The 21,411-nt window shown below is 36.8% G+C and overlaps 2 protein-coding genes across 3 annotated transcripts; both read right to left on the bottom strand.

Moving 5' to 3' along the window:
- Window positions 1-1,492: 1,492 nt before the first annotated feature.
- LOC145160995 (uncharacterized) lies at window positions 1,493-4,384 on the bottom strand. The gene is made up of 8 exons (XM_079080406.1): window positions 4,206-4,384; window positions 3,711-3,734; window positions 3,211-3,316; window positions 3,050-3,118; window positions 2,476-2,969; window positions 2,105-2,366; window positions 1,820-2,028; window positions 1,493-1,734 (listed from the first exon to the last, which is right to left on the bottom strand). Exons 1-8 carry the CDS (start codon window positions 4,208-4,210, stop codon window positions 1,668-1,670), a joined length of 1,236 nt encoding a protein of 411 aa, XP_078936532.1. The 5' UTR covers window positions 4,211-4,384; the 3' UTR covers window positions 1,493-1,667.
- Window positions 4,385-5,443: 1,059 nt separating this feature from the next.
- On the bottom strand, window positions 5,444-12,577 carry SYN4 (sister chromatid cohesion 1 protein 4). 2 transcript variants are annotated; one of them, XM_079080404.1, is made up of 15 exons: window positions 11,957-12,577; window positions 11,425-11,686; window positions 11,231-11,328; window positions 11,088-11,131; window positions 10,889-10,947; window positions 10,100-10,208; window positions 8,997-10,011; window positions 8,260-8,910; window positions 8,005-8,176; window positions 7,763-7,899; window positions 6,446-7,692; window positions 6,314-6,350; window positions 6,100-6,217; window positions 5,894-6,023; window positions 5,444-5,812 (listed from the first exon to the last, which is right to left on the bottom strand). In XM_079080404.1, the coding sequence occupies exons 1-15, from the start codon at window positions 12,078-12,080 to the stop codon at window positions 5,714-5,716; spliced, it is 4,302 nt and encodes a 1,433-aa protein (XP_078936530.1). In that variant the 5' UTR covers window positions 12,081-12,577; the 3' UTR covers window positions 5,444-5,713. The 2 variants fall into 2 exon arrangements, with proteins under 2 accessions (XP_078936530.1, XP_078936531.1); XM_079080405.1 differs by having other exon boundaries at window positions 6,314-6,347; window positions 11,957-12,576.
- Window positions 12,578-21,411: the final 8,834 nt, after the last annotated feature.

Genomic DNA, 21,411 nt, shown 5'->3' with positions numbered 1-21,411 from the left:
TTTCTGATGATGATGCAGTGGTGATTTTTGGTAGTTTTGTGAAGTCTTCGGAGTTGGGAAAAGGCTAAGGAAAGAAGAAGGGTGAGGTGGGGAAGGGAAGGAGGGGAATAATGTAGGACCATTTTATTTTTAATAAAATTATAGATAATTAAATTAAATTAATTGATTAAGAAATAACTTATTAAGGATAAAATAGTTTTTTAAAGTATGATAAGGAAAGACACAACGAAAACATATATTGATAACGTAAAAAAAAGTTAATGATCAAATGCGCAAATTACCCCTAACCATAGGGACCATTTGCGTAATTTAGTCTTAAAATAAAAAATGCTAAGGACCAAAATTGTAATTTAACATTAAGAAGTAGTCATACAACGCAGTGACAACATACAATGTTAAACAAAAGTTATCATCATATTAACTAAATCATTCAAGACAAAATGGGATAGTTGTCAATGTTTTTAACAAAGCATGCCATTGATTAACTATTCTACCATACCATCATACTAAAATGTTTAAAATACTAACAAAAGATAATCAATATCATTGGTTTGCAAAGCAATAGACAAATACCAAAGTTAAAACCCAAACAACACTCCATTAACTTCAAACTACACCCCCATGTAGTTGTGATTCCTCCCTGCTCCTCTAGCATGCTCACTTCCTCCTTGCCCTTTACAACTCCTGGAGTTGTGTTCTCCTCTATTATTGCATTTGATACATGTGACATTGATGCACTTCCTAAAAAGTTTAGTTGCAGACTGACTTGCTTGGGTAGCAGTCTCATCCTCACCCCTCTTCTTCTTAGGTCTTCCCACTCGGACATATAGTCATAATACATCAGTGAACATTATATGTTGTGTAAATACTAAGATAATGATCATTGCTTCTTGTATAGGCAAATGGATCATGGTTGTCAACACAAACTCTAACAACAATTAAATAATCAGAACAAAACGCATATAAATCTGTGTGTTTTATGTTTTGGATGAGAGTACATCATTGTTTGTTTATGTGTATATCCCCCCAAATCTACAGATGCTTGTGTATTGAATTCTACTTATACACATTTGCTTCTTTTCCAGACTTTTAAATTTATTATTGGAAACCTTGACACTTAAGAAAATAGAATAAATATATCAAACACTGAACAAAAAACTAGTTTTTCCTGGTCATGAAAAAATAAAAGTGTACCATTATTCATTGTTGTTTTAAAACAGGATTGTACTAGTATGAGGAGTTAAAGTAATAGATTTTGGAACATAATCACAAATGTACATACACACATCTTAGAATATTAAAGACAATTTTGAAGTACACAAGCCATCATCATCACACACTTGTTTTCATCAGCATGTCATACACATCTACATCATCTTGCAAGAAAACTAGAGTATGCAAGACGAAAAAAGGGAACCCATGTCAAGCCTAACTCACCAATAATATATGTAAGCAACAGCAGCAAGAAATATGAGAAATATAAGGAAGCTGGTAAACAAACACAGATTATTCGAATCAATTCATCAGAGAGAGCATATCATAAAACTTTTGACAAGGACAGCAGAAAAGTACACAAACAAACAAACAAACAAACAAAACAAACACACATCAAGTTTTAAGCAAAGACATTAAGACAGTAGAGCAGTCATGAATCACATAAGAAACATCTATTCCTCCTCTTCTGCCTCCTCCAGCCACTTCACAAATGGCTCCAATGCCTTCACAAAGCTTTGCCTATCAAAAACCAAACCCCCAATTTGAGCAAATAAGATAAAAAAAAAAAACTTGCATAAAACATATATATACACACAATACAGACCTTCCCTTTGGATTGGTTCCTTTACGGAACCAATGAAGGATAGTGTCTTCAGCAAGAACATCTTGATCATAAAGGGATCTCACAATCTCAGGAAACAGCTTCATCAGTTTTGTATCTTCATAACACTGCACTTGAACCTTGTACAGCAGCTCCAGCTCAAGCTTTCCACTTGTACAGAATGTGTTCAGCAGCTTAGCCCATGTTTTCACCTGCATAACATAACCCCAATCATCATCATCATCATCATCATCATCATTACATGATTACATTACATGATCACATTACCTGGCGCAGAGCCAAATTAGCATTCTGCTGTTGATTCTTCCCTGACCACTGAACAGCATCCATCAGAACATCCCACAGAATCCTCACTACCTCAATCTCAGGCAATTTCGCATCCTTCACATGCTGTTTCACTGTTTCAATCACTTCTGATATATCAACTTCCTCTGATATCTGAGTTGTCAATGCTGTTTTCATTTCCTTCACCTTCACCTCAAAGATCTTCTTGTCATTATATTCAACCAAAGCACCCATGCCTGCTTTACTGCATACATATTCAACATACATTTTCTTATACAAATACAAAATTACCCTTTTACCCCTCAACAACAAATAGAAAGAAAAAAAAAAAAAAAAAAAAAAAAAGTACTTACGTGAAATGCTCAGAGAAAGCTTCAGCGGATCGCTTCCCAGAAGGAAAGAACTCAAGCAGATTGTCCTCCATTTTGCCACGTTTCAAGATGGAGATGAGATCATCAAGGGGGTTATCAATGAGATACTCCTTGAAGAAGTCTGTGATGAAAGTAAGAACCAGTCCTTTCCCAACTAGGTTATCCTTAAGAAGTGGCTGGAACACTGTCTCTGGTGGGAGACCAGACAGCTTCTGTGAGAAGGCAAGTGCTGTGAAAATGGCAAGCTTAATCCTTTCATTGTCCTCAAAAAACTCAAGGGACTGAAGGAACCTTCGCATAACATTTTCAAGATTCTTAATCAGAAAAGGCCTTCGCCTTAAAATCTTCTGAATGTAGATTACAGATGGCAATATCACTTCACGCTTTGCCTCACAGTCTAGAATTGAGTAAGTGTGCCTCTCCCCCTCATCAGGCTTTGTTGTTCCAGGTTGAGTACGCCCTCCAGTGAACACAACCTGAAAACACAAACATGCATATCAACAAATAACCCTACAAACAAAACAGCATCTGAAATGAAACAAGTCTCGCTTCTTGCCTCAAAGAAAGTGTCACCATATCTGCTGAAGTTAAGGTCTGAAGATTCAATGCACTTAGCAATTAATTCCTGCAGATTTGGTAAAGTAAAGAGTTGATGATGATGTTAGAATTGTATAAAAAATATGATAAGATAATTTGATTAATAAAATGAATACTAACCAGATCACCAGCATTATCCAGATAAATCTGGACCACTGCATCCGCAAATGCTGCAGGGTCCAGAGGGGCTGCAATATTCCGTTTGCGGGTCTTGATCCGCTGACCACTGTAAGTACACATGACATAAATAAATAATTATAAACTCTTGAATATTTATTTACACAAGCATTATGAACAAAATGGAAACTTTATAGAAAAACAAATTAACAGATTAATAAAGATTGCATCTTGTTCAGAAATTTAAACCAGTCATTCAAAAAATTAGATGCAACCAACACCTACCCCACCAGACCCGTCAAAGTTCAAATTAGGACTATAAAGGGGGGAAATGTCAAAAGTGCATTCAACACACTTCAAATAGTCATGTATGAACAAACCCTTAACGGGATAGAATACGATCTTTATTGAAATCACTTTACCTAGGTCGATTTAGAATAAAAAATAAGGGATGATAAAGCGATAAAAACTTTGATACGTATCTATATAGCAAGAAGACTTACCCTAGAGTGGGCTTCTCCTTCGAGCTGCAAAAATACAAAACCAAATATTAATTCAAGATCCAGTTATATAAAAGATAAAAGAAAATGCATAGAAAAGGTAAACAACAATGGTGTATTGCAAGAAACCAAAAAATCAAACCTATTTAACCTGGTATCTAGCATATTAAATAGCGTAAATCATGAAAAACTTATATAAACAAACATTGGTTCAACAAAAAGATCAGTAATTTCGAATCTTTAAGGATTTAAAACGCATACAAACACACCCACATACACAATCGAATCTACGAAACCCTTTAAGTTCCGCTTCCATACAGAACCAATCACGAGATATCATAAAATTTTATTTTGACCGATTTAAAACACAAGAACCAAAGAACAGATCTGAAAATCTAAAAAAGGGGGCGAAGATACCAAAAAGACGAATTAATTGAAAGAAAATCTGTCGAATGAAAAAGAGATAGACGAGACATTAACAGGCCTTAAAAATTATACCTCATAAACCAAGTCGGAGTTGAATCGAAGAACAGGCGAGTCTCTGCTACGACTCTCGGCGTTTGGGAATCGAAACAGAGAGAAATAGAGAGAGAAAATGGAGAGAGAAAGAAAGAGGAAGGAAGGAGGTGGGGGACTTGGGGAGATATTTATTTTGGAGGAGGAGAGGGTTGTAGTAGTCTGTCTGTCTTATATACAAAGTACGCACCCCACCCATTTCACTTTTTTTCATTTTCTTTTTAATTCATGTGCATCATTTTACATTTTAGGTCTAACTCTACCTTTTCTTTTTCTTTTTTTAATTTTTTTTGACATTCTATTTCAAATATATTATTATATCTTTCATTTTTTTTATTAAAATACTATAATTTTAAAAAGTCTATCCAATTATTCTATATAACCCTAGTAGTGAACGTTGATATTGTTAGAATGCACTCTTTATCATGTCTAACAATTTTGGTATTCATTACTTAAATGCCTCTAATTTCATCATTTGCTACATCTAATTATCTAAATTCTAAACAACAGTAGAAAAAACTATTTTGAAATGTTCATCCATAAGCCTTCCCCATATTATATCATGTTCTAAAATAGCAGCTTAGTTCCTCATTTTAAACAACAGTATGTTTTGCACCATTCGTGTATATAATGTAATGCGTTTTTCTTAATTACCTTCTTACAAGGACAAAATAGAATAAAGATGTGAATAAGATTTATATAAAAAAAAAAAAAAAAAAAAAAAAACAAAGTTGAAATAAATTTTATATCAAAAGGCAATACATTTCTTAAGGACATTATTATTTTTTTTAACAAATGTATATAAATATATTATATAACAGGTGAAAGCCGGTTGTTGTAGCTTTATTTGTAGTTTTATTTGTAATATGAATATTTGGTAAAAATAATTGAAAGTTTTTAAAACACGTAAAATGACTTACATTAAACATGTCATTGATTTAAAAAATATATATAATTAAGTCGATTTGCAAAAATATAAAAAAGTTTTTATTTTTGTCAAACGTTATTTAAAATAGTTTTTGTATTTTGAGCTTTTTATTTTAGCTAAAAGCTCCTAAGTTTTACTTTTTTTGATTTTTTTTAAGCTAAATACACGCCCATGTTATATGTGATGTGAAACACACCTTAGGAATTTGTAACACCAAAATTGGATCAATAAAAATTAATATGTGGATGACAAAGATTAAAAATGGCAAACACAAGCAAAAAGGAAAGAGAAAGAGAGCAATAGTATGAGTAAATTAGCATGGATTAAACTCTATGTGCTTATTTACAAATAAATATGCATGATCCATACGTACAACATTACATGACAACCTCTAACAAGCATTAAATAAATGTGTGTGTTTGCTACATGATTCATCTATTCGACTCCAGTCCATGTTATAACTCTACCAAAACAACATAACTAATTAATTTACTCTCTTGAGACCATAAACAAAGTAACAAAAGACCTAAGTAACCACAATCAACTTCTCCTCCTCTTTGCTTTAAAATTCTGATTTCAAAAGCTTGGAACGTGGAAATACATTTATGTTTTCAAACGGATCCGTCTGTTCCACATGGATGTAATCCTTTGTCTTTAAAACCTGCAACAAAATATACATTTGTATTTTACTCTTTTTTTTCTTTACAGAGTGATATTAAAATCGTATGATGAGGGAGCATACCAGTGTTTCAAAGAACATTCTTGAAGCTTCCCTGCGTGTTTTTCCAGCTAGCAGGTTGTTCACACCAAGCAAATTCCTTCCACGCTCTCCTTCCTTGTCAAACATAATCTGGAGGTATTTTGCAACAGCCCTACCATATCCATATATATTCTTAAATAAATATATATATGTATGCAAACCTTATCAACTATATCTCATTTACATACCTTGTACGCGAAGACCATCCACTGTTGTCAAGCATCTTTGTTTCTTCCCCATCAGGCATGTAATCATCAGCTGCTTCTCCAGCCTCGTCATCATCCCCGTCATCAAAATTCAGAAAATCTGAACAAACACCCACCACACAATAAATAGTAAGGATATATATATATATATATGATGACATTGAGACACTCAGAAATAAAGGAAACTGATGCAAACCTGTATCATTTGCAACTCCAGAATACATATAATCCTGCTACAACAACCCCACCCAAAATAACAACTTTCAATACATCATTCTTTATATAAAAAACTCGCAAAAATGATAAATAAATAACTAACTTGTCTTACATCATCAGCATCAACATCAACCCTGTTATCGGTAGGGATATCTTCTAGATTCAATGAAGTAGTAGTAACATCATGACCTGCCTTTTCTCTTTCATCCAATAAAATGTCTTCCAACACCTGATTGTCTACAGCATCAACTGCTTCACCAAAGACATCACCATTGGAGACCAAGTTGTTCTCTTCCTCATTGTTACTGATTTCAGTGTCAAGGATATCAATGTGAATGTGTGATTTTAAGCCATCAGTCTCAGAAGAGAACGTAGTGGAAGCATCTAAAACAACTTCTTGTCTTTCTTCTCTAACTGACTCATCATCAACCTTTCTTTCAGAAGCAACATTGCTTTCAATAGAATTATTAGCAGACTGTACATCTATTCTTTCATATGCACCGAAACCTGGTGGTGGGCCCATTAGCAGAGGAGCAACCATCTGGCTGCTCTTTTCAACCTCAACCGGTGCTGCTGCTGACATGTCATTCGTATCACTTGGGACCACATCAGCATGTGTCAGTGATTCAGATTCAACCTTGGTATGCATAACAGAAACTCCAACATCAGCATCTTGAAAGCTATTGCCATCCATCTCCATTGCAGTAGCATGCTCCAAAATATCATGTTCTGGACCAAAGAGTTGGGTAAAATCACCAGTTGTATGCATCTGTTCTTGATTCTCATAATAATCTAAATATCTGGTATTGTTATCAGTATCATGTGTGTTGTTGTCAATTGGTTGTGCTTCAGAAACATCTTTATCTTCCCTAACAACAGGATCAAAATTATCCTCCTCTCTGTTTTCTTTAGGAACATCGATTTCATCTCTATTTTCTTTAGGAACATCGATTGGTTGTGATTCAGAATCAAAGTTATCTTCATCTCTATTGTCTTTAGGAACATCGATTGGCTGTGATTCAGAAACATCTTTATCTTTCATAACAACAGGATCAAAGTTATCCTCATCTCTGTCTTCTTTGGGAACATCCACCGGTTGTGCTTCTTCAGAAACATCTATTATCATGGGAACAGGATCAAAGTTATCATCATGATCTTTGTTTTCTTTAGGAACATCTGGCTCAACAGAGACACCCGTGTTTTCAGTCACCATTTCCGGTTGTATGTCCTTTTCATCATTTTGGGAAATTGATTTTTGGTCTGTTACACCTTCTAAAGAAGCATTATCATATTGGGAGACAACAATTTTACTTATATCATACAATTGACGCTGCAAAGAAGTCAATTTGATTGACATTCCTGTAAAATTTAACACAATGTCAGTCAACAGAAACATAATCTTTTCTGAATTTGCCCACTAACAACTCACCCGTAATTATGGATCTACCAAAAAGTTCATCTTCCCAGAACTGTTTCTCAATCATTGAAATTTCAGCATGAGTGCAAGGAGCTTTCTTTCTTAATCTCCGAATGTCTTCTGTGTTTGTCAATTGCTGACGTATTGTGCTGTTTCAAAAAAAAAAAAAAAAAAACATTTTCAGTGATGACATAGAAGAAGGAAAAGAATATTGATTGAGCATTCAACATGTTTTATTAAGAATGTAAACATACTCGCCATGCAAAACCATGTTATCATCCATGAGCACCTTCCTTTTTGAAATCCCAGTTTTGGCAGTCTTGGGTGCAGATTGCCGCCTTCTTTTTGTAGATGGTGCCTCAGTGGGAGGAGTAGGAGTAGGAGTAGGAGTGGACTTCATTTTTAATATTGAAGTGTTTCTTCCCACTGCAACAAAAACAAATCTCCTTGTTCTTATTTAAAAACTAAACTAAAAGTTGGATACAAACTTCAAAACAGTCTGTGCATACCTAATATCGATGACAACAAATCATCATCCCGAAAAGATTCTTTCGTGTTGTTTGTGGTGTAAAAACTGGAAGATTCATTTAAATTGAGATTCAAACTCTGAGCTGACATTGAGCTTTCTGTGATACTGCGTTTTCTTCCTGAATACCTATTATTGGTTCCAGCATCACCTCCATAACCTGGTGGTGCCATGATGGGTGTGGTTTCTGGTAGCATGTTCATGTTCATGTTCATGTTGTTGGGTAAATCTTGTGAAAAAGAGAGCAGTTTCTCAGGGGCAGGGAAGTTGGTTGTGTAGCTGTTGCTGTTATTTAAATGAACATCTCTTTCATTTACACTGTCCACCTGTCTGTTTGATATGCTAATGCTAGATGTGAATGTGCTTTGATGTATGGGTGTAGTACTTTCTCTTTCTATTATATCATGCCCTTGTGAAAAAGAGAGCACTTTCTCAGAGGGGTGGAAGTTTGATATGTAGCTGTTGGTATTATAAACCTGAACATCTCTTTCAATTACATTGACCACCTGTCTGTTTGGTAGTATGCTAGATGCCACCTGGACTACTGTATTACTTGGACCAACTTCAGCATGATATGTTTCCTGCAAGTTTCTTTCCAATGGTTCAGTTGCATCTGCTTGTGGTACTACTTCCCCTGAAAAATGATCATACATTTGATGTTAGATTAAATAGACAACACTCAAATTGTAACTTCAAGCATAATAAGCTCATTTCACAAACCTTGCACCAAAATGGGAGCACTGGGGTGTTCCTGTTCCTCCCTCCTAGATGTTTCAACTGAGGGCAAGGGCAGGGAAGTAAATTCAGATGGTGGAAGAGAACTGGTAGGCTGGAATGCATTCTCATGATTCGAAAGAGTGACACATGGCCTAAGACCCATAAAGTCAAAATTTGGCATGTTGTCATGAGTTGACTGAACTGGAACTGTGGAATCTTTAGGTTGCATAAAACCCTGATCTTGGGGAGTCACAAGGTTGTGTTGTTCATCAGAGGGTTCAGTGTTTAATTCCAATTCCATGGTAGGGTGGAATGCATTCTCATGATTGACTACATAAGTAATATTGTTTGACATGCCTTGATGTTCTACTACATAGTTTTCACAGTTATCATCTACAGTCTGAACTTCAGGCTCCTGGTGTGTGGCATTTTCATTAAGCAAATTCACCACTTTGACAGGATCATCAACCACAGAAACAACAGTTTCAGACACCTCTGCTATTGGAGACATTGACCTAACTTGGTCAACCATATGTGATTCTGTAAAAGGTGTTGAACCAGGATCATACATTGACATCTGTTCTGTTGTCACAATGTGTGGTAGTGATTTCTCAATTGACATCTGTTCTGCTGATGTCACATTGTGTGGTGGTGATTGCTCAAGTGACATCTGTTCAGTTGTCACAACGTGTGGTGGTGATTTCTCAAGTGAAATCTGTTCTGCTGATGTCACATTGTGTGGTGGTGATTGCTCAAGTGACAACTGTTCTGTTGTTGCAATGTGTGGTGGTGATTTCTCAAGTGGCTCAAATTGATTATGATGTTGCTCACTGGAGTCATTTTCTAAATTCTCCTTCACTGCAAATTCTGTTATGGGATGATTTTCAGGTTCTTGATGATCATCATATGCAGAAGTTTCTTGAATGTTGGACAAATTTGGTTCTTCCCATAGTCCAGGAGTACATGGAGCATGTGCATACTCAACTGGATCGTTATCTCCATCATACTCATCTATATGCTGATATGGAAGAAAAAAAAACACAAGATGGTTTTAAAATTTTAGATTTGAAAGTAGCATGGAAATAATTTAATGTTCTTTTATGGACCTGATTCATAATATCGCCAGCTGGCATATCCTCGGGAATAGTTGGGGTATCCTGATTATGATCATACTTGAACAATGCATCAACCTGGGCAGATGCCTGAGGATCAACACTGAGATTGAAAGATGTTTTTATGTTAGAGCTTAGAACATTCGTATTTGATATCAATATAAATTTTGATTGTTTTGACAAATGCTTTTTAATGATATATTCTTCTGTAAATACTAAATAATATTCATTTTTAATCTGTATATATAGTAAAACAGATTAATTAGTCAAAAGATATTAAATATGTAATATAAAAATATGGTTAAGGGGGTAAAATCTAATATTGTTAAAGCAAGGGGGCAAATGTAAAAGGGAACTATTCCGATAACCACTTAGAGTATAATAAGATGTCATCCTATCAGATAAGTGATCAAGTCCAATAGGAATAAGTCATCGCTAAGTAGTTTTGGAATAGTGATAAGTAATTCTCCAAACTGCCATTGGGGATGCTCTTCTCTTAGCTAAACAAAAATGGCATGACATACTTAGAATTTTTTTAACTTAATTGTTATCTTAAGCTATAAATTCCCATTCACATTTCATCCCTCCCAACATAATCATTTGGATTGCCTAGGTAGAAGTGCAGGAATCAAAAGTTGGCAATTACAGTATGTATTTAACTTGCAAAACTGGTAAAATATAGAAGATAACAACTTAGGATTACAAAAGTAGAATATTGTAGTGTTGATATATATATATATATATGTATATATATATATATATAGAGAGAGAGAGAGAGCGTACTCTGAATTCGATGTACCAGTAGCATCTTCTGCAGATGCAGCCTTCCCCACCAATAGTTCCTGCTTGTACATACAACTCAAATCTATCAACAATATATATAATACAAGTGTATTATTAGATAGAAAGCTTTCAGCATCCATGAACAAGAATACCAACTTAAATTTGACACGGATCCAATGAGGAGGAGGAATATATTTACCTCGTCAAGGTCCAAACCATATGCATCACCATCACCAAATCTCTCTATAAACATAAACAAATTACAGGGATAAGAATCGGTAAACAAACGACTCCATGATGAAAGAATGTAAACATCGTTTAGTAACAGACAAATATACCTACCATCAAGTCCAAAGTTAGATGTAGAGTAAACAACACCATCCATAGTATCTTGAAGTGTGATCTGTTCCTTTGAACTAATGTGGTGATCAACATAATTACTGCAGAATATTCATAACAGCAAGCAAACATCAGATCATTAACTTAACTACGGGACCAAACCATAAAGGATGGATATTGATTATTGAGAAACTAACCCCTGGTAAATCTCACTGTCTGGCAGCTCAAAATCATCTAGATCAAAAGTCTCTGGCAAGGTGATGGAGTGATATGGAGCAGTGGATTCTTCAGGTGGTAAGTCAACAGCAGTGGACCGAAAAGCTTGCTTTACTTTAAGCAAAGCCTCACTGCAATCATCAAAAAGGTAATTTACCTTTCTTGAGTATATCCTAACCACACCAAGCAAAAGATGGCTGGACAACCGGAGTGCAATTGGCATCTCAGGGAAAAGAATCGAGTCTGTCAAAAGTCAAAACCAACCAGAATTTATTAACAACTCATTGACTGCTAAACCATGAGATTTCTGTTTGTAAACTATCTAACCAAAAACTGTTTCCAATAAATAAGCCAAACTCAACGAAGATAGAACAGAAAAAGAAATTAAATTTAGGTTTCATGTCAAGTGATTACCAAAATCACTCTTGGTTCTAAGAATACCTCTTCGTGCAGGAAGATACCAGACTTCCAACAGAAAATTTGGGAATAAACAAAAAAAAATATATGTATTACCTACAGAGAAGCCAATATCAGTATCTGCAACCTGATTTTTGCGGAGCTTCCTCTCCAGATGTGCTGCAATCCATATTGTCCCTAAAGGACCTTTTTTTGCTAATATAAACTGCGAATAAAACATTTTCCTTCAAGATTTCATGAAATACTTTCTCCTCCTCTACGACAAACCCTAGCTTCAATCAGTAACTAAATATTCCCCAAATTTCGCGAAAGATATCCACTAAAAGTGCCAATTTCTTTCCCCGGCTTCAATCAGGACCCAAGTCTGAAGTTTGATAACCCATATCACCATCGACTGACAAACTCCAAATACTTTGTCAAATTAAAATTGGCCCAAACTGAAAACCCTCTTCTCTGAAAAGAATCCAAGGTTTAGGCAGGAATCAGATCCAGAGAGACTTGAAAATTATGACATGGAGGTCGAACAACCAGCTAACTGGTGCAATTTGAAGTGAAATCAAAGGGTTTTTAAAAGTTGTTAGAAGTTATTTTGGAGTTTTAGATGGGGGAAGCGTGAAGCGCATTTACTTCTAGAAAGAGATTTGAATGAAATTTATGGAGAGAGAAGGGTCAAAGAGTGTGTCTGTGTGTCTCGGAAAGTCTTGTGTTCATTGGATATGGTAATTCCTACAGGTGAATGGGATAAAGCCCGCGGCGCTCGGAGACAGGCCATGTAGTTTTTGCTCGTTCGGGTGTTACCGCCTCGCCCCCGGCCTTACCGGTTCTTTTTACTTCAATTGTTATGATTTTAAAAGTTTTAACTAATAAAAGGCCACCCGCGTCATTGGCGCGGGTTGGAATGGTCGGTAATTTAAGGAAAAATAAAATGTTCATGTTTTTTTTAGATGTTTGTTGACTTTTTTTCGTACTTGGTGTGTTAATGTCTTTTTTTGGTGTTATTGTTTTTGTTTGAATTGAATAATTAAATAGATTGAGGAAAAGTTATTGTTAAAGATTGGTTGTGTTTGTATGTAAGTTGATAATTGTGGGATATTGTTTTCATTCGTTTATTTGGTGGTCATATTAAAGTTTTTTAGTATGAGGGTAATTTGGGAAGTGGATATATTAATTTTGTAGTATTCCAAGAATCGGGTTTGAGTGTGGGTATAGATATGTGATAATTATAGTTATATTTATTTTTAATTGGTCTTTGTGTCGGTTGGCAGTAAAGATTTTTTTTTAATTCTTTTTATATTTTTTGTTTGTTGAGGTATAAAGTTTGTTTTGGTTAGTAGTTAACTCGTAAGTGTTTAATATTTTTTTGTTTTTAAGTTTTTTAATAGAAATTGTGTTATTTTTGTTTTGTAATATAGTGTGGTTCTTTTTTTTTTTTTCAAAATCTCTTTTTATTTTTGTTTTGTTTTAGTTACGTGGAAGTGGAATCTAACATGTTGTAATGGTTAAGTAAACATTTTTGTTTTGTAAATTATTTGCACATTGTGTCATTATATTAATATTTTTCTTTTCTAAATGTTAATGTTTGTAAACATTAATAGTATGTTGGTAATATTAGTTTTTGGTAATGGACTTGAATAAAGGGCTTAGGGTTAGAGAGTGAGTCCAATATGTTGGTCGTTGAAAAAAATTTGCAAGTACATATGTTAAATTTTGGTAACTAATTTTAGTTGGGGTTATTTGTTTTTGCTTGTAATGGAAATCCGAAAATTGATATATAAAACCTTTTTTTATTGTGTTAATATCCGTTGAAAAGTGATCAAGTCATATGTTATCATAGAGGTGATGTAACATCCCAGAAATCACAACAAATTTAAACCTTTCAAAATAACTCATTTACTAAAAGAAGTGTTTATAAAACCATTGTTTCCAAAACATTATTTAAAATCAGAGTCTCCTAAGATCCAATCAGTCATAAAACCAAGGATGTGTACGGTCACGCCTTTGCCTTGTCACAGTCCTCTGAAGTACCTGAAACCAAGGTTGTAGAACTCGTTACCCGGTGCCTGTTCGGCCGACTACTGAGTAGCGAGTACTCGGGAGTACTCGGATTTGGTAATTCATATAGAAATATTTTTAGGGAAGATATATATGTCAAAATCATAAGTTCAAATCATAAACTGATTGAAATATATAACAAAATTAGATACATTTGGATACACAAAAACTGAAAAACACATAATGGTCTCACTTCATGAATAATTACTGAAAATTTAAGATATATATGTAGTAATAATCATATGTGTGTGTGTTAAATAATAAATCATTAAGTGTATTATACATATTAATCACCGAGTTGACCGGGTTTTATAACACTGCTCAGTTCAGTAAGGGGCCGATCAGGGAGTACTCGGGATTTTGTAACTCGCATCGGTAAGGGGTCGAGTAGCGAGTACTCGGAGGAGTAATCGGACAACTCGGCGAGTTTTGCAACACTGCCTGAAACAAAACTAAAACGGTAAGTCAACGCTTAGTGAATTCCCCCAAAGTACTAGCACACAATACGCATATCATATACAAACAAGCATGTTGGGTCCAATCAGTCATCGGGCTGGAATACCCCTGACCCAATCAGTCATCGGATTGGAATGCCAATATACAACGGGTCTACTCAGTCATCGGACTGGAATACCCTCGGGCCCACAACCATCGGGTTGGATTACCCTTGGCCCAATCAGTCATCGGACTGGAATGCCAACATACAACAGGTCCACTCAGTCATCGGATTGGAATACCAATATACAGCGAGTTCACTCAGTCATCGGACTGGAATACCCTCGGGTCCACTCAGCCATCGGGTTGGAATACCCCCAGTCTGTTGACTCACGCTGTAACATCCATAAAATTCAAGCCAGTTTAAAACTTTTTCAACCATTCAAAAAGCAACAATTATTACAAATTGTTTCCAAAATAGTTTCATGTCAGAGTATCCCATAAATCAAATCATAAAAATATAAGAGGTGCACGATCACGCCCTCGCTTCCCGCAATCATCTAAGGTACCTGAAACAAAATCAACAACTGTAAGCCCGAAGCTTAATGAGTTACCCCAAAATACCAACGCCATAAAAAACATAACAATATCATACAAACAACATTCATATTGGGTCATCAGCCTGAATGGACCGCCTCGCAAGGCCATCAGCCTATCTGGACCGCTCTTCGAGCCATCGGCACGTCTGGACCGCCTCGCGGGCCTACAGCCTATCCGGACCGCTCTTCGGGCCTTCGGCCTGACTAGTACGCCCTTACCGGGTCTGCAGTCTATCCGGACCGCCCTGGGTATGTTGGCATAAAGCACAAAGCAGGACCGCCTCAACCCAACCCCCAATCAAACAATCAGTACATAAATATCATACACTAGCTAGCATGTACAGATAGTCATACAGATCTAACAAATCACTATTCATAACATCATCCTATATACCAGGATACCGATCTAAACAGATCACTAACATAGCATCATCATATAACCAGGATACCGACCTAACAGATCACTAACATAACATCATCCTACAACCAGGATATCGATCTAACAGATCACTAACATAGCATCATCCTATAACTAGGATACAGATATAACAGATCACTAACATAACGTAATCCTATAACCAGGATACAAACCATAAAGGGTCAGCCTTGGTGCCTTAGACCCTGTTGATATAGTGAGAAAAACTCACTAAGCTTTGGGATTACAGTTGTTGATTTTGTTTCAGGTACCTCAGATGATCGCGGGAAAGCGAGAGCGTGATCGTGCACCTCCTTATATTTTTATGATTTGGTTTCTAGGATACTTTGACATGAAACTATTTTGGAAACAATTTGTAATAACTATTGGTTTTTGAATGGTTGAAAAAGTTTTAAATTGGCTTGAATTTTATGGATGTTACACACACACAAAGCAGTAAAGTCTCAACCCAACACAATATGTCGACATATAATAGATAACAAACATAATCAACAAACGGATAAACATGCAACCAGAAATCACAGGTAGTCCTACAGATCCACCGGTCTACACATATTAGCAAGTATTATATAATCTTATAGATCTATTCCATACTTAGCATATCATAAATCAATGTATAATAGGATATCAATCCAATGGGCCGGCCTTGGTGCCTTCGACCTGTAAGTACAGTGAGGAAAACTCACCTCAATCCGCTGAGTATCTTAGATAAATGCTCGGACCGTTGATCCGGAAATCTCTGCGCGCTAGCATCATCAAATAACATCCAATTAATAATTGGATCTCAACCTATAATCAAGAATCTAAGTTACTTGCCTAATGACCAGGTTAAAAGATCATTTTACCCTTTTATTACTTGGCCCAAAACCAAGGCCCAACCCATTGCTCAAAAAGCCCGATTCATAAATGGCCTCCCAAGGCCCAATATGGCTCAACTTCCTAATTGGGACCAAAAACCATCATGAGTCTAATTCCAAGAAAGCTCATAATCAATCCATGGCCCAAAGTCAGAATTCCAATGGCCCAAACCCAAAAAGGCCCAAAATAGACATACTGGGGAGTACGCCCTGCATACTCCAAACGTACGCCCCGTGTACCGACTGATAAGGCACGATGTACAAGTCTCCAATGCATGAAACTCGCATTACGCTAAGTGTACCCTCCTACGTACGCCCAGCGTACTCATCAGAGGTTCAAAAGTCCATAATAAGCTCTTAATTGTTAAGATAAAAGCATCCAAACACTTATCTTAACCTTAAATGATGTCTTAAACCATAAAGTCAAAACCTTTAAGCCTTTGCATGGCAAAAGAGGGCTAAATCTCCAAAATCCTTACTTTCACAACACTCAAAACCACTTAACTCTTGCATGGTTCTAAGGAAACGATCAAGTAACCATTTTTATGACTCATAACACTCCAAGAACTCAGAAAGGACAGCTAATATGCTCTTGAAACATCCCAAAAATACGGTCCAAAAATTTCGTTTAAAATCATTGATAAAAGCCATAACTACCCAAACATCATATAAAACATAGATCATGTATCTCATAATATCATAAATATATGTCTAACATATCAGAGTAAAAACATCCCAGACTAACAAATTATGTGTGCACCGCAATCATCCCGAGCTCTTCCCCTTGCTATCGGAAGTACCTGAAACCAAAACTGTAAACTGTAAGCACGAAGCTTAGTGAGTTCCCCCATCATACCACATACCATACAAATAACATACTGTCAGTCATACCGGGGTGCCCGACCTACCCCTGTCAGGCATATCTGGTTACCCGACCTACCTTGTTGAGCATGTCGGGGTACTTAACCTACCCCTATCAGGCATACCGGGGTGCCCGACCTACCCTTTGGTCATTTCGACCGGATACGGGGACTATTCCCCCTACTACCACTATCACATGACATCATACCATACTAGCGCATAAAGCATAACAGATAGTGGCATACCATACAGTTATCACAAAGACAATCATCTAACAAACAACTCCTACTAGTGGGCCGACATTGTGGCCTTAGACCCACTTCTACTGGAAGGTAACTCACCTCACATTGTTGAAGTCCATTGCAAGAAATCCTTAGCTGCCGCCCTTGCAACTCCTCGAGCTATCAGTACCAGAATACCACCTAATTAGCAATTGGGTCTCAAACCATGATCCATAATCCAAATCTTGGGGTAAAATGACCATTTTACCCATGACCCAACAAGACCTATAACTAAGGCCCAAACCCAAAACCAATAAGGTCTAAAACCATAAAATCCATAAAAGCCCAATACATGGCCCAATACATGGCCTAATTTTCAAAATTGGGCCTCAACCCTCACATGGGACTACCCTCTAGCATCCATTCCGCACTTCATAACCCTATAAGGGTCAACCTTGGTCAAAGTCAACATTCTGGTCAAAGTCAACATCATGGTTGACTCAACTCACCGAGTTGGTCCATCAACTCGTCGAGTTCTTGATCCATGAAACTCTGGAAATATCGATCCTACTCGTCGAGTTCTTTCATGAACTCATCGAGTTCCCCTTCAAACAGATTCGGAATATTTCACTTACAACTCGCCGAGTCCCTCCTTGAACTCGTCGAGTTCCTCGATCTTCATAACTCAAAACCATGGCCAACTCGTTGAGTCATCTCCTAGACTCAACAGGTTTACTCAGTAACAGAAAAGGTTGAGGGACCACGACCCAACTCGCCGAGTTGTATGAACAACTCGTCGAGTCCCCCATAGCCTATACCCATTAATTCACTTTCTGTTGGGCTCAGTGTATCCAATCAATAGATCTGGTCCCCTGGAGTCGATATATCACGTAAAGTTACAAACTTTACGTCCTTGCATGAGTTATTTAGCTCAAAAGGCCCAAAAAGGTGGTTCACAAGTTGCATGGGACTCCCATGGCCATAAAGTTGGCACCTTTATGCCATGGAGTCCCTCAAAGGCTCTAGATCCGAAGTCATGACTCCAATACATGTTTACATCCATGAATGGTTCCAAAACAAGCTACTAAAAGCCTTAAACTCCTCCATGAAGAGATCTAGCAATAGAATAGTCAAGGTATAGACTTTATACCTTAATATGGTTACCTTAACAGAGAAACCCCTGGATCCAAAGCTTATTCCTTCAACCAAGCACCTCCAACTTCAACTCCTTCAAGAATTTACCAAAGAATCACTCTATTTTCACTCATACACACTCAAGAGGGCTCATGCTCACGAATTAAGGTTTGTTGGACTAAGGGGGCGATGAGGGAGGCCACAATGAGGTGTTAAGGTCCTTAAATAGGGTGCAAACCCTGAAAATTAAGGTTTCACTCTGGCAGTCCTACTCGTCAAGTAGGTTTCTTAATCCGCGTCGAAATTCCCATTTATACTCGACGAGTTTCGGGCCTCCAACTCGCCGATCCCCTTTGCAAGAATGAGAATTCTTATTTAAAATACCTACCAGGAACCGGGCGTTACAACTATCCCCCACTTATATTGGACTTCGTCCTCGAAGTCTACCGCAATCACCTATCCCCCAAAAAATGACTCACGCTATAAGCCCGCGGCTCCCTAGATTTGTCATGAACCAACTGACGTTTCTTACGAGCACTGACACTTGCCATCCCGAGGGTACCCCCATCACCCTGCACGATCAATGGCCTTCTCAAGGCCACCGAAACTTCTATCCAAGATATATAACCCGAACCTTCAACCCTTGAAGGCTACTTCTACCTTCTAAGACCTGAAACTTATCGTAACTTGGCTTCCCGACGGCTCGCCCGTGCTGAAACGAATGGTGGGCCGACATTGGTGCCTTAGAGCCACCTCTACTGAAAGGTAACTCACCTCGCACTACTGAAGTGTGACATCCCTATTTTCACGGCCAGAAAAGACCGATTTTTATTTATGCTTTATAAAAATCAGAGTACTTCTTTTAATAAAAATGTTGCGGAATTTGTTCCCAGAAAAACATGATAAATACGTTATCAAAGCATTTCCGAAGAAATGTATTTTTATTCATTTAAAACATTTGGGATGTCATCGTCAATACAAAAACATAAGCATAAACAGAACTTATATTCATTTACACTAGTGATCTACATCTCTTTTAAATCTCTCAGTGCAAAGTAGCTTCGTATCGACACCTGTGATACAAATAAGCTGGAGTGGGTCAGGTTGGGAAACCTGGTGAGTACATAGGGTTTTCAACCCACAATAATATAATTATTATATTTAAACATCAAACAATCAACCCGATTACCCATCCCCGTTATCTTCTTTAATATTCCTTAAAGGATTATCTTAAGGGTCATCTCCTATATCATATTTACCTCTCATCTTTCTACCTCACATTTCCTTATATGCTCGTTCCTAAGGCATGAATACGTAGTTACAACGTCGCCTGAACTCGTAATTCATAGTAAGGGTTAGAGTATCATCGCATGAATATACAGTCACCACATCACCTGGACTCGTAATTCATCACCTAAAGGTTATAAGTCTGCTGGTGTTTCCACGGGTTGTCTAGAATATTCCGTGGTCGCCATCTATACTCTAGTAGATGACTACATCTCCAAATTGTCGGACAAGGTTATAGTATCTTTCATCCTACATCACCGATTCATCATCACCTATCCATCACCTAATTATCATCACCTTCCTATCATCACCTATCTCTCATCATTTTATTTCATCACACACCAACTATTTCATCTACCCATGTTTTATCCCAACGTATTTGTAGATATAAAATAAATATATATTTAAATAATTTAAAACATGTATAAAATCATTCATCCATCATAGACAGCAAGTATTCAGATAATATGCACACATAGCACGTAATTTATATAAAATATTTCATATCTATGTGTAAGATGAAAGAGACCATGCACTCACCTGTTAAAGTGATGATTCCAAACTCAGACAGCGCTTCGTTACTCTTAAAACAATTTCCTTCGACAAAACCTAGTATCAATACCACTAGGGTTTAGTCTAACGTTAACCGCGACTAATTAATAGTCTCGCTATTATTATTATTATTATTATTATTATTATTATTATTATTATATAAGCGTTAAACAACACTCTTATATAACTCATAATAATATCCCAAATAATTGTTTTAAGGTCCTAATAATGTTACTATAATTAATTAGAAGTTATATTAAAAATAGCGTAGGCGTAGCTCACTTACAACGAGTTTTTATTAAAAACCGGGTTTCGCTGGAGCAGCGTTTCCGAGCCGAAAGCTTTTCTTCTCGGAGCCGTCGGGCGCTCCGGGGATTTCTTCTCGTGCTAGGGAGGTTCCCTAGACTTGGGAGGGGTTTAGGGAGGTTAGAGAGAAGTTAGAGAGAGAAAGAAAAGTTTGAAGGTGTGAGGAAATTATGAAGAGTTCATCTCTTATTTATAGGAATTCTATAGTAAAGTAGTCTCCAAGCTTCGTCCGTAACTTTCGCATACGAGCTCCGTTTTTGTCTGTCTTTTTACCGTTGAGTTCCTATTAATGAGATCTTCAACTCTCATTTAGACCTCGTTGGCTAATTTTCATTTTATCTCGGATTTACAAAACTGTATCGAATTCGCCGCGCTCGAAAAGTAGAGACTAAGCTTCGTCCATAACTTTCGCATACGAGCTCCGTTTTTGTCTGTCTTTTTACCGTTGAGTTCCTATTAATGAGATCTTCAACTCTCATTTAGACCTCTTTGGCTAATTCTCATTCTATCTCGGATTTACAAAACTGTATTGAATTCGTCGCGCTCGAAAAGTAGAGACTAAGCTTCGTCCATAACTTTCGCATACGAGCTCCGTTTTTGTCTGTCTTTTTACCGTTGAGTTCCTATTAATGAGATCTTCAACTCTCATTTAGGTCGCGTAAGCCAAAAACCGCTCGAACAAAAATTCGAGTTTCGGGCTGTACACTGCTAAGCCGAAACTTCGAAAAATCATAACTTCCTCATACGAAGTCAGATTTGGGCGTTCTTTTTATGGACGCTCTCGGTTTAACGTTTTCTACGACTTTTGTTT

This window comes from Lactuca virosa, chromosome 2 (genome assembly GCF_052849685.1).
Source record: "Lactuca virosa cultivar CGN04683 chromosome 2, Lactuca_virosa_CGN04683_v6, whole genome shotgun sequence".
Classification (NCBI taxonomy): domain Eukaryota; kingdom Viridiplantae; phylum Streptophyta; class Magnoliopsida; order Asterales; family Asteraceae; genus Lactuca; species Lactuca virosa.
Note: the sequence above shows the minus strand (reverse complement) of the source record. Positions and strands in the feature narration are given on the sequence as shown.

Coding starts and splice junctions, on each gene's coding strand:
- LOC145160995 (XM_079080406.1), bottom strand. Junction 3,317..3,710: donor AAGGAGAAGCCCACTCTAGG/GTAAGTCTTCTT, acceptor GTGTACTTACAG/TGGTCAGCGGATCAAGACCC. Junction 2,970..3,049: donor ATGGTGACACTTTCTTTGAG/GCAAGAAGCGAG, acceptor TTGTGTTTTCAG/GTTGTGTTCACTGGAGGGCG.
- SYN4 (XM_079080404.1), bottom strand. CDS start 12,080: ATGTTTTATTCGCAGTTTATATTAGCAAAAAAAGGTCCTTTAGGGACA. Junction 10,012..10,099: donor CTGGCGATATTATGAATCAG/GTCCATAAAAGA, acceptor CTTCCATATCAG/CATATAGATGAGTATGATGG. Junction 5,813..5,893: donor GAATGTTCTTTGAAACACTG/GTATGCTCCCTC, acceptor ATTTTGTTGCAG/GTTTTAAAGACAAAGGATTA.